At 44.2% G+C, this 13,233-nt stretch overlaps 2 protein-coding genes and 1 pseudogene across 2 annotated transcripts; 1 reads left to right on the top strand and 2 right to left on the bottom strand.

Moving 5' to 3' along the window:
* On the bottom strand, positions 1 to 1,293 carry LOC109476466 (tigger transposable element-derived protein 6-like). Its single transcript, XM_019777399.1, has one exon. The coding sequence runs from the start codon at positions 1,291 to 1,293 to the stop codon at positions 1 to 3; it is 1,293 nt and encodes a 430-aa protein (XP_019632958.1).
* A 372-nt stretch (positions 1,294 to 1,665) lies between these two features.
* LOC109476561 lies at positions 1,666 to 3,309 on the bottom strand. Its single transcript, XM_019777546.1, has 2 exons — positions 2,592 to 3,309; positions 1,666 to 2,306 (listed from the first exon to the last, which is right to left on the bottom strand). The coding sequence occupies exons 1-2, from the start codon at positions 2,970 to 2,972 to the stop codon at positions 2,151 to 2,153; spliced, it is 537 nt and encodes a 178-aa protein (XP_019633105.1). The 5' UTR covers positions 2,973 to 3,309; the 3' UTR covers positions 1,666 to 2,150.
* A 2,097-nt stretch (positions 3,310 to 5,406) lies between these two features.
* On the top strand, positions 5,407 to 7,535 carry LOC109476465 (annotated as a pseudogene).
* Positions 7,536 to 13,233: the final 5,698 nt, after the last annotated feature.

The following is a 13,233-nucleotide window of genomic DNA, read 5'->3' as shown; positions in this document are numbered from 1 at the left end:
TCATTCTTCTTCTTCTTCGCCAATCTCTCCTCCCTCTTTTTCTTTTTCTCCACTTTGCTCTTGTAGAACTTCCGCCGATGTGAAAACACGCGCCGTTTTTATGGCCTTGGAAACCCTTGTCTTCTTCTCTTGTACCTGTGGCGGAACTAGCAGGTCCGACAGCTCGGTTGGCACCATCCTGCCAACCAACACGTTTGTGCGAGGTGGTCCGCATGTCTTGCATCCTGGGGCCCTGCAGGGCTGGCATGATGGTACATGGGTGCCATTGTTGACTTCGGAATCTTCTTGAGACGTTGAAGGGACATCGATGATTGACTGCCCTACATTCACCCACCTTTTGCTCACAGCATTCTTGTCACATGGGTACAACCCCGTTGACTTGAACCCTTTTTTCACAGTGGTCATGGTGAACGATTTCTCATAAGCGGCTTTGACGACCTTACTTATGTTACGTTTGCTCAGCTGAAAGTCCGGGTTTTCGAACATTAGCCCCTGAACGATTGAGCCTAAGGTGTCCTTAAGGCTACCGAAGCAGGTCTTGTCCAGGGGCTGTAAAAAATGGGATGTGTGTGGGGGGAGGCCAAGTAAGATTATGTTTTCATCTAGTGCTGTTTGGATTGTCTTTACTGATAGGTGAGCCTCGCATTGGTCAAGGAGGAGAAGTACTGGCCTATCCGGAGGGAGGGTGCGGACGTAGTGGTTGCAGAACCATTTTTCGAACAGGTCTTTGTCCATGAACCCCGACTCCGACACTGCGTACAGGGTGTTATCCGAACCACTTTGTGTGTACGCTCCACTGGGAAAGCTCTTCTTGTAAATGAGCATGGGTGCCAATGTTTTACCTTCTGCAGTCACAGCAATGTGGAATGTTACACGGTCTTTTGTGCCAGAGCTTTTGCATGGGACCCCCTTAACCCCCTTCGGCACAAGAACTCTCCCCCGATTGACTTCCATCGATATCCCGGTTTCATCACAATTGTGAATAAGATTCGGCTTGTTTTGTAGACGGTTCTCTGCTACGATCTTAGTGTACAACTTGAAGAAATCATCTACCGTCTCCTGGCTGGACATTTTTGCCCTCTCCCTCGACAGGGGGTCTTGCGCCCGGTGGGCTATCTGCGGGTGGCGCTTTTTAAACCCCCTCCACCACTTTCTCCCAGCAACTAGTTTTCCACTTGCCTCGCAGATACGAAACCTGGGGGTTTTGCCGGTTGTTTTGCATTTTCTTTGATGGATCTCACCCGCAAGTGCCTTCAGAATGGGGACAGATATGGGGTGTCCCCATTCCGCCATTTTTCCTATGTACTTTTCTAGGCAACTTTCCTCGTCATTCATCAAAACGGTCTGACCACCGGTGGTCAAGGGGTGGAGACCCCTGAGCTGATCTGTTAAGGTTCTTCTTGGAACTGAAAACAGTTTTGATGCCTTGTTGGCATTTGAGCCACGTTTTACTGCATCGATAGCCTGCTGCATATGCGACACTTCGTATTGCTTGTATGCTTTCGCTGGCGTAGTGCCTAGGCCATTGACACAGTCCTGAAGTGTGGCCATACTGAGTCGACTGCCGGAATTCCGCTCTACACAAGGGCTAAATGACAGTCAAGAAAGAAGAAGAAATTATTTCATCACTTTGTTTCTAATTACGTATACAGACTTTTAATGTTGATCAAGTCGATTCGACAATTGATAGTGCTTGTTATATTTCTTGAATAAATCCCTTTGTTGTTTTGTGTGTGTGCATATGTGTGTGTCTCAAATAAACTGTTGAGTCTGACGCTTTCGAAAGAATTTATTTTCGAACAACACAGGGTCAATAGTTCTTATAATATATTTTACACAAGGTGAAGGAACTATATCTATAGTAATAATGATTAATTCTTAATCAAAATAACATATACTGGCAGAGCCGCACATTGAGCTTGAAACTGTTCTGTTATTTATAGAATTTCTGGAAATAACTTAGAATTTCTGGAAATAACTTAGTATTCATATGAAAACATACAGCTGTGCTTTATACATTTATGTTTTGATCATGAGTTCCTTGTATCTAAAGTAACCGTCTTTATACGTTCAACCTGGTCAACTATGGAACAAAGTGGCGAAAACTTGCACTGCACGAGAGGAACTAATAGTCCATGTACAACGCATTTCTAAAAGCCGCACTCCATACACTGCCTGTATAGAGTGGCTATTACAGCTCGGTGGGTGGCATCTAACTCTTCTAGACTGCGGAAGATGCGGTACCCGCAGTCGTCGCAGACCTCGTCTTCAGTTTCAAGATCAGTGGTAGCAGTTAAATCAGCAACCTATAAGTCAAAATCAAAAGTTTTTAAAACGTATACAAATTGTGTTTGTACTGTGGGTATGCCAGCTGAATAACGCTAAATAACATTGTCCGTCACACAGTAAGCAGATATTACATTACGATACCTGATACGTATACTGTTCTCTCACCGTCACAATCAGCGAAAGTCTCATGTGTTTTTTAACATATTTAAGCGCCCTAGATTCACGGTTGGTAAAACAACTTAGTTTGCCAAAACGGGAAAGAACACCAATGAAAGTGAAATTTAGTCCTTACTGATTCTTACCTGTCTTTCTATGTTTGGCGTTTGATGCCAGGCATCCTTGTTTGGTGTTAAGTAGTTGTCTATTACACAGCGAAGTTGAGCGACGTTTTCTGGAGCCGTTGAAATGCTCAGTTGCAAGAATATGTGATTGTCGGGCTGGGGGCACTTGCAGTCGAGTACGCAACAGTCCCAGTGACAGCTGACTTCACGGCAAACTTCCAACAAGTGTACAGATCCTTCCGGAAATTGCGCGGAAATTTTCCGTGATCCATGGATGATTACAATGTTGTCGTCCACAATGGAAACCTTGACTGGTCCAAAGATAGATGGCGAAACGTTTTTCATTGCAATGTACAATGTACTTGCTCCGACTGACGCTGCCATGCTGCTGGGGCCAGACATCTAAGGTAAGAGCCTTGAATGACTTTATAGTACACAGAGACAGCTTTGGCTCAAAAACTATGAGTCTTCCACCGTGGCACTTTTTCACATCCTGGTGCAGTGTAGTGTGGTGTATATAGTCGACCTAAAAGCTAAATGACAGTCAAGAAAGAAGAAAAAAATATTTATCACTTTGTTGAGAATTAGACTTTTAGTATTGTTTTAATGTGTATGTTACATTTAACGGTGTCCCATCCCTTGAATAAAAACTAAATGTTTTAAGAAGTAGTAACATCACAGATAGTGAAAAAAGATACGTTTGAGGCTGCATATCATTTCGTCGTTACGAGTATGCATTGGTACAGTCCAAACCTAAACATCAAATTGATGTTGAAATACTAAAACCAATATTGAAGAAGAAAAAAAGTAGGAGGTTCGGTATATAATCTGTATGGAATTAAAGGAAGCAAACGTAATAACCTAGTTATTCAAGAAATATAACAAGCACTGTCAATCGCTGAATCGATATCAAAATATTTCAGATTTGCAACGCCCCCTGCAAATAAAGTGAACCCGTCTTATTCATACCATTGCTCTTTAAAGGTATATCAGGGTCCTAATTTGAGTAAATACTACAGATAACTTAAAGCTTACGAAGTTGATACATCATTTCTCTGTTTGTTAGAAATAAATTAGATGTATTGTATGTATTTTATAATTTGTAACTTTATTTTAACACAGTTATACCTATTTATATATTACTACTTCCCCACGTGAATACAATTAGGCGAAATGGTATCTGCCGTGATCACGTGAAGGTCACAATTTGACCCCGTGGGCTGGCAGATCGCCAAGGACGGAGGTTACATGTTGTTAGACCGAAGACGTCGATCGTAAAAGATTCGTGAGGATGATAGCAGACATGTAAGTTAGACGAGGACACTGTTTAGTCCCTGAACCAACGATTCATAAAACCGGTGCGTGTTTTCTTTGCTGGTCAAGTAAAGGAAATTCCGGAAACGTTGTAATACGGCGTCCTTTAGTTTGCTTGCAAATAGGCATCGTACAGCTTGCTTCCCGGTCAATAATTAGACCCTTTAACTTGTTGACGATGTAAACTGGCTTTTACAAAGCTTTAAACTAGTTTAAGACTTGCCATTTAAACTTATTTACAAGATTGATAAGAAGATCTTACCTGTCAATGTCTTCATTTTTTACATGGGAAGATTCGAACAGTCGAAAAAGATAGTGCGCGTTCGATCATGAGTCACGCGTTCGAAGTGAAGCAGAGTTGGTAAAATACTTGAAAGCAAATGGTAAAATAAACCACAATACAGAATATTTCAGTGCTCAATCTTTATTGCCCAGTTTAGGAATATGTCTTAGATGCTCCCAGATCTAATATTTAGTTTACAGCCCCATTCTGGCGACAAAGAACACGTCGTCATCGTGGGCATGTCGCTGTCGCCAGTTATCTCGCCCAGACGCGCGGATGGTGTTGCGCGTCACACTTCCCATTTTCTTCTCCGTAGATCGTCGCTTGTCTATATATACAGAAGACTGTGTATGCATATTACACTTTGATGTTCTGTGGTTAGAAGAATCACAAGATTGATATTAAAATCGTTGCTGTATACTTAAGAAAATAATGAAACTAAAAGTGGCGAACTCGGGGTACAGTGGCGAACTCGGGCTCCCCTCCTCCTACATATAGTTTCACACCTAAAATTTTAATCAATTTCAGCATAGGAAAGTGAATATGTAAATCAGACTCGGATATTTGCATCAGGCCATTGTGAAATAGTTATAGTGACTCAAAAAAAAAGAAGTTTTTCCAGTTTGTTAGTGACTTGCTGTATAAGGGATTGTTTCCCCCTACCAAGCCAGTCAAAGTGACAGCATACTGAACAAGTGATGGCGGAGGATGAACAGCAGCAGAAAGCAGAATTCTACAGATTGGTTGAAGAGCATATCAGCATATGCCAGGACAAATCTTGATTCCAATCTAGTTCACCTACAATAGTAATAGGCTTGCCTATATACAGATGGTAATAATACACATAATAATACACACAATACACATGATACATATTTGTTGGATACATTTTGTTGGAACTGTCGAATGGGTCTGTGCGGCTGCCATTTGGCGCCACAAGGTGACCTCAATGCGACTTTCCCCAACCGAAGTTAGGTACCCATTCAAACCTGGGTGGAGTGAGGAAAGTCGTGCAAAGTGCCTTTCCTAAGGACACAACGTCGGGGCGCATGTTCAGGCATGTCCCGGGTACGACTCGGGATCGAACCCGGGTCTCCCGATTCACAGTCGAATGATGTACCACTACACCACCCGACGAAACCCGACGTAGAACACTTTGAGTGTACCCGACCCGAGTGAGGGAAGGACACATTGTACTGCCATGAAGTGTCTTTCATTCAGGCAACGTGTTTGAACACAATGGCGAGTAAGCTTCCAGCATGTGACGATTTCGACGACCAGTTTCTGAGGTGTGGTATCTGCATGCTGAACTACCTAGACCCCAAAATCCTGCCATGTCTGCACAGCTTCTGTAGGGAGTGTCTGCAAGTACGGGCCGCCAAACAATAGCCACTGGAGTTTCAACCTGCCACGAAGCGGTCAGGCTAGCAGACCAAGGTGCGGACGGACTTAGGACCAACTTCTACGTCAACAACCTGCTGGACTTCTCGGCGGCCAAGAAAGGGGCGGAGCCAGGTGTGCCGTGCCAGGTGTGCGAGGGGAACGTGGAGGGGTCGAAGTCGTGGTGTGTGGATTGCGCCATCTTCATGTGTGAGTCATGTACAGCGCTTCCCATCTTCTGATGATTACGAAGTTATTGCCGAAGAAACTCTGAATGCAGAAAAAGACATGGGCAAATTCTCTCGGAAGCGACACTGTCAAAAGCACAACAATCAAGAACTGGCCTTCTACTGTGACAGCTGCAAGGCTTTGGTTTGTACGGCGTGTACCGTGGTCGACCACCGGCCGAGCAAAGATCACAATCCTGTAGAAATCGCCACCGTGGCTCAAAAGAGAAAAGAAATGCTGCAAAGACATAGACCCGCGGCTAAGGAAAACATAGGATGCCGTGAAAGAAGTTGATAGAAAAATTTCTATGTTGATCCCTGCGAAAGAAGCAGCCACAGACCAAGCCAAGGCGTACTTCCGCAAACTTGCCGATCTTCTGCAAAAGCGTAAAGAGAACATTTTGAGCCAGATTGACGATGCCGAGCAGATGGCAAGGTTCTACAGGCAAAGAAGGAAGCGATAGATCTCTAGAGTTCGAGTTGGCCGGACTGACCAGCGCGCAAACGTTCTGCCAACAAGCTGTAGAACACGTCCAAACAAGGGTGGAAACTTTGCTGACGAAAGAAGTGGACTTGGAATCCGACTGGAGCGAGTTTTAGTTCGTCGAGAACACCACAGTCCTTAACGTCGAAAAAGAAGTTGGCAATTTCGGTGGCGTAAAGACAAACGTCGACGTTTCGAAGTGCAAAGTTGCCGTAAAGTCAGCAGTCCAGGGGTTTGAGTGCGTCGCTGAGCTGACGACACTGAGCAAAGAAGGCCGCACTTTTGTGTTACAATCAGTAAAACCGTCAAAGCTAGCATGAAGAATCCGTCTGCAAAGAAAGTCCCGACACAAGTACAGATGAAGAGCGAGGGCTTGTGGGAAATCTCGTACACACCTAGGTTACGGGTAATCATAGGTTAGAGGGTAAAGGTCAACTCACAACAGGTGCCAAGAAGTTCGTTTGATGTTGACGTAAAGGGGAACCCCGTGTTCACTATCGGACGGAAGTGCAGCGGGGTGGGGGAAGTGAGTCTGCCGTTAGGCGTCGCTGTTGATAAGGACGGTAACATTGCAGTGAGCGAGGGAACAAGAGATTTCAGGTCTTTGATAGGAACACAGGTCAGTCTTTGCGTAGCTTCCCAGTGAACGGTGAGAAGCCATACGGTATCGATGTGGACTCCGAGTGGAGTTTTTTTTGTGACGTCGTGAGGCGAAAATTTAGGACTTAGACGCTACTCCAAGGACGGAGAACTTTTGAACATATTCAAACCTGATTGTATTGCACGATCCATGTGGTCTGACAGTTTTGAAGGACGGCTGCATGGTGGTGGCGGTCCCCAATCAACACTTGTGTCTCCTCCTGCAGCCTGACGGGAGCCTCATCTGGGATATCGGCAAGTGGAAGCTACAGGTGCCAGTGTTCATGTCGGTAGACGAGTCACGCGATGTGATGTTCGTCACAGACGAGACCGCACACAAAGTATTTGCGTTTGACCTTGGTGGAAACCTAATGTTCGATTTTGGCAAGGAAGGAGACAATAATGGCGAGTTTAAAAGTCCATGCGGTGTAACAACAGACCCTGAAGGTAACATCATTGTAGGTAACGCAGGAGACGGTCGTGTCCAGGTGTTCGCGCCTGACGGGACTTTCAAACAGAAAGTGGGAACAGTCAAAGAGGGGTATGCCACTTGAGTCGCTCTGACTAGAGCTCCTGATGGTGACATAGCGGTGGCGTGTTATCGGGGAGATTGTATAGAACTGTACAGGTACATGTGAGCGGAGACCAATCAGGGCAATCCCTATTGTACATCATAATCTTTCTTGAGCATGTGTTGTAATGTACTGTTTATTTTTTTCCTTTTTGCTGTTGGTTTAAAATCTTGCATGAAGGGAAGGGTGTGTAACTTTTACTCATACATGTAGTGGAGCAGATAACATCAAATTTTGGAGGAATCTTTCAAATTGTGATACAAGCACCAAACTTGGTACAAATACTCATGAGACATTACTCTTTTGAAAAAGTACGCGGGCCTCTTGATTTGACTTTTGGCGCCCCCTAGCGGCGCTTTTTGGTACTGCAGCCGAACTTCTGGGCTTTGTATCTCCTGTTCTAAACATGCTACAGTCATGATTTTTATGTGGTAGAAAGCTGTGACAGTATGAAAGAATTGGCGTAAATTTGGTGTCTCTAACTCCTTGCGTTAAAACCGTAGAGGCGTTCTTTTGCCGGTGCACAATTTGCTTCAAGGGCGCTTTTTTGCTTCGGAAGGTCGGCTGCAGTACCAAAAAGCACCCTTGGAGCAAATTTTTTGTGATCACATGACGTCCCAAAACTAACTTCTTTCCGTGCGACAAGAGCCCAGTATTGAGCCTGCTAAAGCTAAGGTCTCAATTGGAAAAATGGGCCCCGGCGGGTAATTCCCGGGCTGTTTTTCGGCACTTTCGGGCGTGACCCCTCGGTGGCCCCGTGGGGCACACCGAGGCTACCGGGCTATTTTTGGCGACGCCTCAGGGGGGAGCCTATTGGTACAGTATTGTGTGCAGTTTGCAAGAATTCTAGGAATTGCACAGGCATTTTTTTCCACAGGAATGGAATGTCTACAGGCATGTCTGGGATTTTGCTGACACACATCTATGCCCACATTCCTACGTAGTGAAATTCCAGGAAACCCTTGGGACATTGTAGAAATTGTACAGATTCACAACTGAGCAGACACATGCTGATTTACATCCCTGTCCACTCCCATGCAACATTATCTAGCTCATATAGCTATAGCTCCATGATGTTAATGAAGTAAGCATGCAGTAAGTGAGTTTTCTGAATTAGTGTAGAACATCTTCCCCTACGTATCATCAACAGTCTTCAACTCTGCTGCATTTGAACAGGTACTATATCTTTCTCTCTATAATAATTGAGAAGTTTATTGCAAATTCATGCCCGGAGGTTAATTGCCAGTTACAAACATAAAAGACCATTGAAGAACAGTATATAAAATAACTAAAATCCACATAATGAAAGGTAGTAATAAAATTATAGCTACGTCTAAGTCTAAAACTATGTCTGAAGGGTTTGACTTCTCTTTTATAACTGTAGAAGACACGTGTAACGTTATATCTGTAAGTCTCCTTTTCAGCATTTCCCCAACATGTTCAGGGTCACAATGTGAGTTATCAGAATGCCACAAAGAGGAGTATCCATTATGATCTAATACCGGTATGTCTTTAACACGTTGCAATAAAGTTTGTCTACGGGTATTTGTAGGCTTTGCTGTAAGAGAGAGCATCCGTTTGAAAGGAGTGGGAGGTCGTGTCCATTTGGACCAAGCATAACCAGAATTTAACTACTAGTATATCTATATACAAATATCTGTATCTAAAGGAAGTCTACCTAATTCTGCTCTACAGGCGACATTGCTTACTATTTCTAAATACACCAAGAACATTTTTACAGAATTGGTTGTGTACATTTTCGATAGGTGAGGTCTCATATGTAGTTTAATATAATATTTCTTGTGGACATCAGATATTGACGTTCAACTTGATAGGTTGTTAACGTTAGGTAAGCATAACCAAATCCTTCGACTAGATCAATTTTGTTATAGGACAATTATTCCCCGGGTAATCATTCTCAATGGCAGACTATTTCCTGTACATTTAATAGTCCTTTATAACAGACTTACGTTTCACCTAAAATTAAAATCACACAAATCTATCACAGTTCCTGGATGCTGTATTACCTTCCAAGGATTGCCAGGCCGTAAGAAGCACGCGGAAGGTCCCCATTTGGACAACCACACAGAACTGAAAACTAGCCCCTGTAGTGGTGAAACAGACCGCCGTGTTTCCCTGATGGGGTCGGAAAACACCTCTAAATTGACCCGCTGAGACTGGTTACCAGGCTTGTAAACTCTGAACTCAGGCCGCGAATCTGTACCTCCCTGTGATGACTGCCTCAAACCAAGCCAAAGTGATCTCTCTTTCCAGCCCCACAATCAGTCTGCTTTCCTCACATACCTACAATCATACCCACATTCCTTTCCCACATGCCTTTCAAGTGTATGTCCTACATTCTGGACCACTTTCCTACGAAGTGAAATTCCAGGAAACCCTTGCGACATTGTGGAAATTGAACAGATTCACAACTGAGCAGACACATGCCTGTTCATGCCCCGGCCCCGGAGGCTAATTGCCAGTTACAAACATAAAAGAAGAGCAGTATATAAAATAACTAAAATCTACAAATGAAAGGTATTTGTCTAAAATTATAGCTACATGTATGTCTAAAACTATGTCTGAAGGGTTTGACTTCTCTCTTGTAAACTGAAGAAGACATGTGTATATCTGTAAGTCAGAGTCCTTCTCAGCATTTCCCCAACATGTTCAGGGTCACAATGTTGATTCGGAATGCTAATGCCACAAAGAGGAGTATCCATTGTGATCTAATACCGGTATGTCTTTAACACGTTGCAATAAAGTTAGTCTACGGGTATTTGTTGGAAGGCTTTGCTGTAAGAGGAGAGCATCCATTTGAAGGGAGTGTGAGGTTGTGCCCATTTGGACCAAGCATCTACCTAATTCTGCTCTACAGGCGACATTGCTACTATTTCTAAATAGATATAATAAGAATTCTAGGAATTATAGGCATTTTTGTCCACAGGCATGCGGAATGTCCACAGGCATGCGGAATGTCCACAGGCATGCGGAATGTCCACAGGCATTTCTCTGACCCACATCTATGCCCACATACCTGGAACCCTGAAGACCTGTCTGCCCCAGATGGTCCTACTTTCTGTGACCCCGGGGCTCGTTCACTATGCGCTCAGGGGAGGAGTGTACTGTATCTGTCTAGACTTAACCAAAGTCCAAGTACCAAGTCTTCCTCAAAATCATGAAATGATGGCAGTGCCATGCAAACAATAACCCTAACAGCAACCACCGTCGCCATGGCAATGTATGTTTTCATTGCCAGTCTTGTTGACCCTGGTATACCATGTATACTATTTGGTTTCTGGCACGAGGCAAGTTTGTTTTGCGTTACAAAGCCACTGCGTACATGTACAAGCTGCGTAAGACCCTACTTTATGCCACTAACACCGGGAAGGTCCCCTACTCTTTTTGATAAGTGCGGTGGGTTCTTTGACGAGGTGTGGCTTTCCCCAAACACGGGACCTCCATTTACCGTCCTATCCGAGGGACGTCCCTAACCGAAGCTAGGTACTCATTTCCACCTGAGTGAAGTGAGCAAAGTCGTGTTAAGTGCCTCTCCCAAGGGCACAAGATCGGTGACATGGTATGTCTATGGGCAGGATTCAAACCCGCAACCTCTTGGGTGTGAGCCGAACGCGCTACCGACTGCGCCACATGACCCCACTGTTGACTGACATTTACTTCCTTGAGCGGTACCTGCCGCGAAGTAAGCTTTTGCGCTAATCGAAACGCGTTATACAGGCGAATTTTAACAAAGTCGCTATTTCTTTTGGAAATGGTCGGAAAAAATTTTCTTGCATTCCTAACGTCCCTCTGAGGTGTTAGAAGTGCAAGAAAAATACTCCCGACCTTTTAAAAAAATTTCCGCACATTATACGTATAAAAAAAATTTGGTCGGTTTTTTTCGTGCAAAACCTATGATTTAGAGCCTGAACACTGGGCGAAAAGGCCTCGAATGCAGCCATATGCGCACAGGGATATTTACGCATTTTTAGCAGATACAAGCGGATGCAAACGGATACGGGTAGGATCCGTAAAATATCCTAAATTTGCATTCTTAGGGATCCGGAATGTTTGGATCCCTAAATATCCCAAAATGGGATTTTCCACGGATACCAATTTGTTTCTTTAGTGATTTTTTGTACACCTGAAGTAACCTGGACTGTCCGGATCCCAAAGAATGCAAAATCGGGATTTTCTACGGATGCGAATTTTTTTAATAGGGATTTTTCCGGATATGCGATAGATCCCCACGTGCAGACGTCGGTATTTTACACGGATGCGTACAGATACAACTTGTAATTTTCCTGTATCCCTATCGGATTTCCATACACATTTCTCTGCATTTTCCTCGGTTGCAAACAGAGCCGGCGTTTGTATTTTTTATCCGTACCTCGGATCTTCCCGAATCCTTACGGCATTCTCCCCTGGATACGCCCGTGTTTGATATGTATACGTGCAGATCCAACAAGCAAGTCAAATTAGATAAATGAAGGAATAAACGAATGAATAGATTTAGCCTGAAAGCCTTTATTAAAACTCCGCACATACTGTGTAAAGCGACAAAAAAGAGAGAACTAACTATACGAATACATGTACCATATGTAAAATAAATATTTGCAATACTAAACAGGTAGAACTAGAACTATCACGTCTTGCTTCGCCAGGCAGGATGATCGTCTCACAGTCCATGTGTTGTTACAGCCATCATCTGTCTCCTAGTCCCACACCAGGATGGTCTTTGTAGAAGTCTGAAGACAGTCTTACCACGTTCAATCAGACGCTTCTGACCTACGAAAAAACAAGTACAGTGTAAAAATGGCATTTCGGCCAGAATGTGCTAAAAACCGTTAGGATAACAGTCTCCCCAGCGGCCCGGAAGCCAGCAGTAAGCTTTGTTATGCGAGCCAGCATTGATATGTGAAATACCCCCCGTGAGAAGGCCGGCGCTTTTACATATGGGAACAACAGGTCAGATAAAGGTTACAGATGTGAGTTGCGAAGTTGAGTTGCTCTAAACTTTCGTCAGAAATGATCTGAAACCATTATACTAATTAAAAGAGTTTCGAAGGGTTTACTCACTTCTATATGCCGTCAACAGTCTTTATAATGCAGTCGGTTTATGGTCCAGTTGAACTGTTCGTCAGGCGAGTCTGCAATTGCAACGTGTCATGACATGCCTGGCGGCTTCGTGCCCTCGCCGGGCGACGTATGGGGCGATGTCCCCGGTACGTCTCTCATCCTTGTCTCGGCCACTGATAGCTCATAGCGTCCAGTCGGTGTATGGTCAGTATCCTAGACTTTGACAATCAATGCCGTGGTTGCTGAACTTATGTGCAGCGGATATATATGGACAGCCAGCGGGACGATGGAAAGGGACGCACACTCAAGCAAGCGGTCACTGAAAGTGACCGTTGAGTTTGAATCTCCCCCGGGGTTTTCTCAGATTACCCACAAGGCACTGCTGCTGCTGGAACTGCTCTGCGGATCCGTCGACGCAAAATACAGAGGTGGATCTTTGAGAGATGCTCGGTTTTGACACCGCCGAAGGTTGTATGTGAACCAACTTCTTGTCTGATTCGCAAAGTTTCCAATCAGCAAAAATCAGTACAGTCACGAATCCGAGCAGACATTTGCTTATGCGACGCGCAAAGGCAACGTTACAATATGTACGTATATGGCTATTTACGGGGTGCGCCCTCTTGTGGCGACTGTAATTTCAACAATTTGCGGATGCGTACGAAAACAATTCGGATATTTAAGAAAT

The sequence above is a fragment of the Branchiostoma belcheri genome, unplaced genomic scaffold (assembly GCF_001625305.1).
Source record: "Branchiostoma belcheri isolate BF01 breed outbred unplaced genomic scaffold, Haploidv18h27 scaffold38, whole genome shotgun sequence".
Taxonomy (NCBI): Eukaryota; Metazoa; Chordata; class Leptocardii; order Amphioxiformes; family Branchiostomatidae; genus Branchiostoma; species Branchiostoma belcheri.
This window is presented reverse-complemented; position numbering and strand designations above follow the sequence as displayed.

Excerpts from the sequence above, each read along its gene's own strand:
- LOC109476466 (XM_019777399.1), bottom strand. The coding sequence starts at position 1,293 with ATGGCGGAATGGGGACACCCCATATCTGTCCCCATTCTGAAGGCACTT.
- LOC109476561 (XM_019777546.1), bottom strand. The coding sequence starts at position 2,972 with ATGTCTGGCCCCAGCAGCATGGCAGCGTCAGTCGGAGCAAGTACATTG. Across the intron at positions 2,307-2,591 it reads CGCCAAACATAGAAAGACAG|GTTGCTGATTTAACTGCTAC; the intron begins GTAAGAATCAGT and ends TTTGACTTATAG.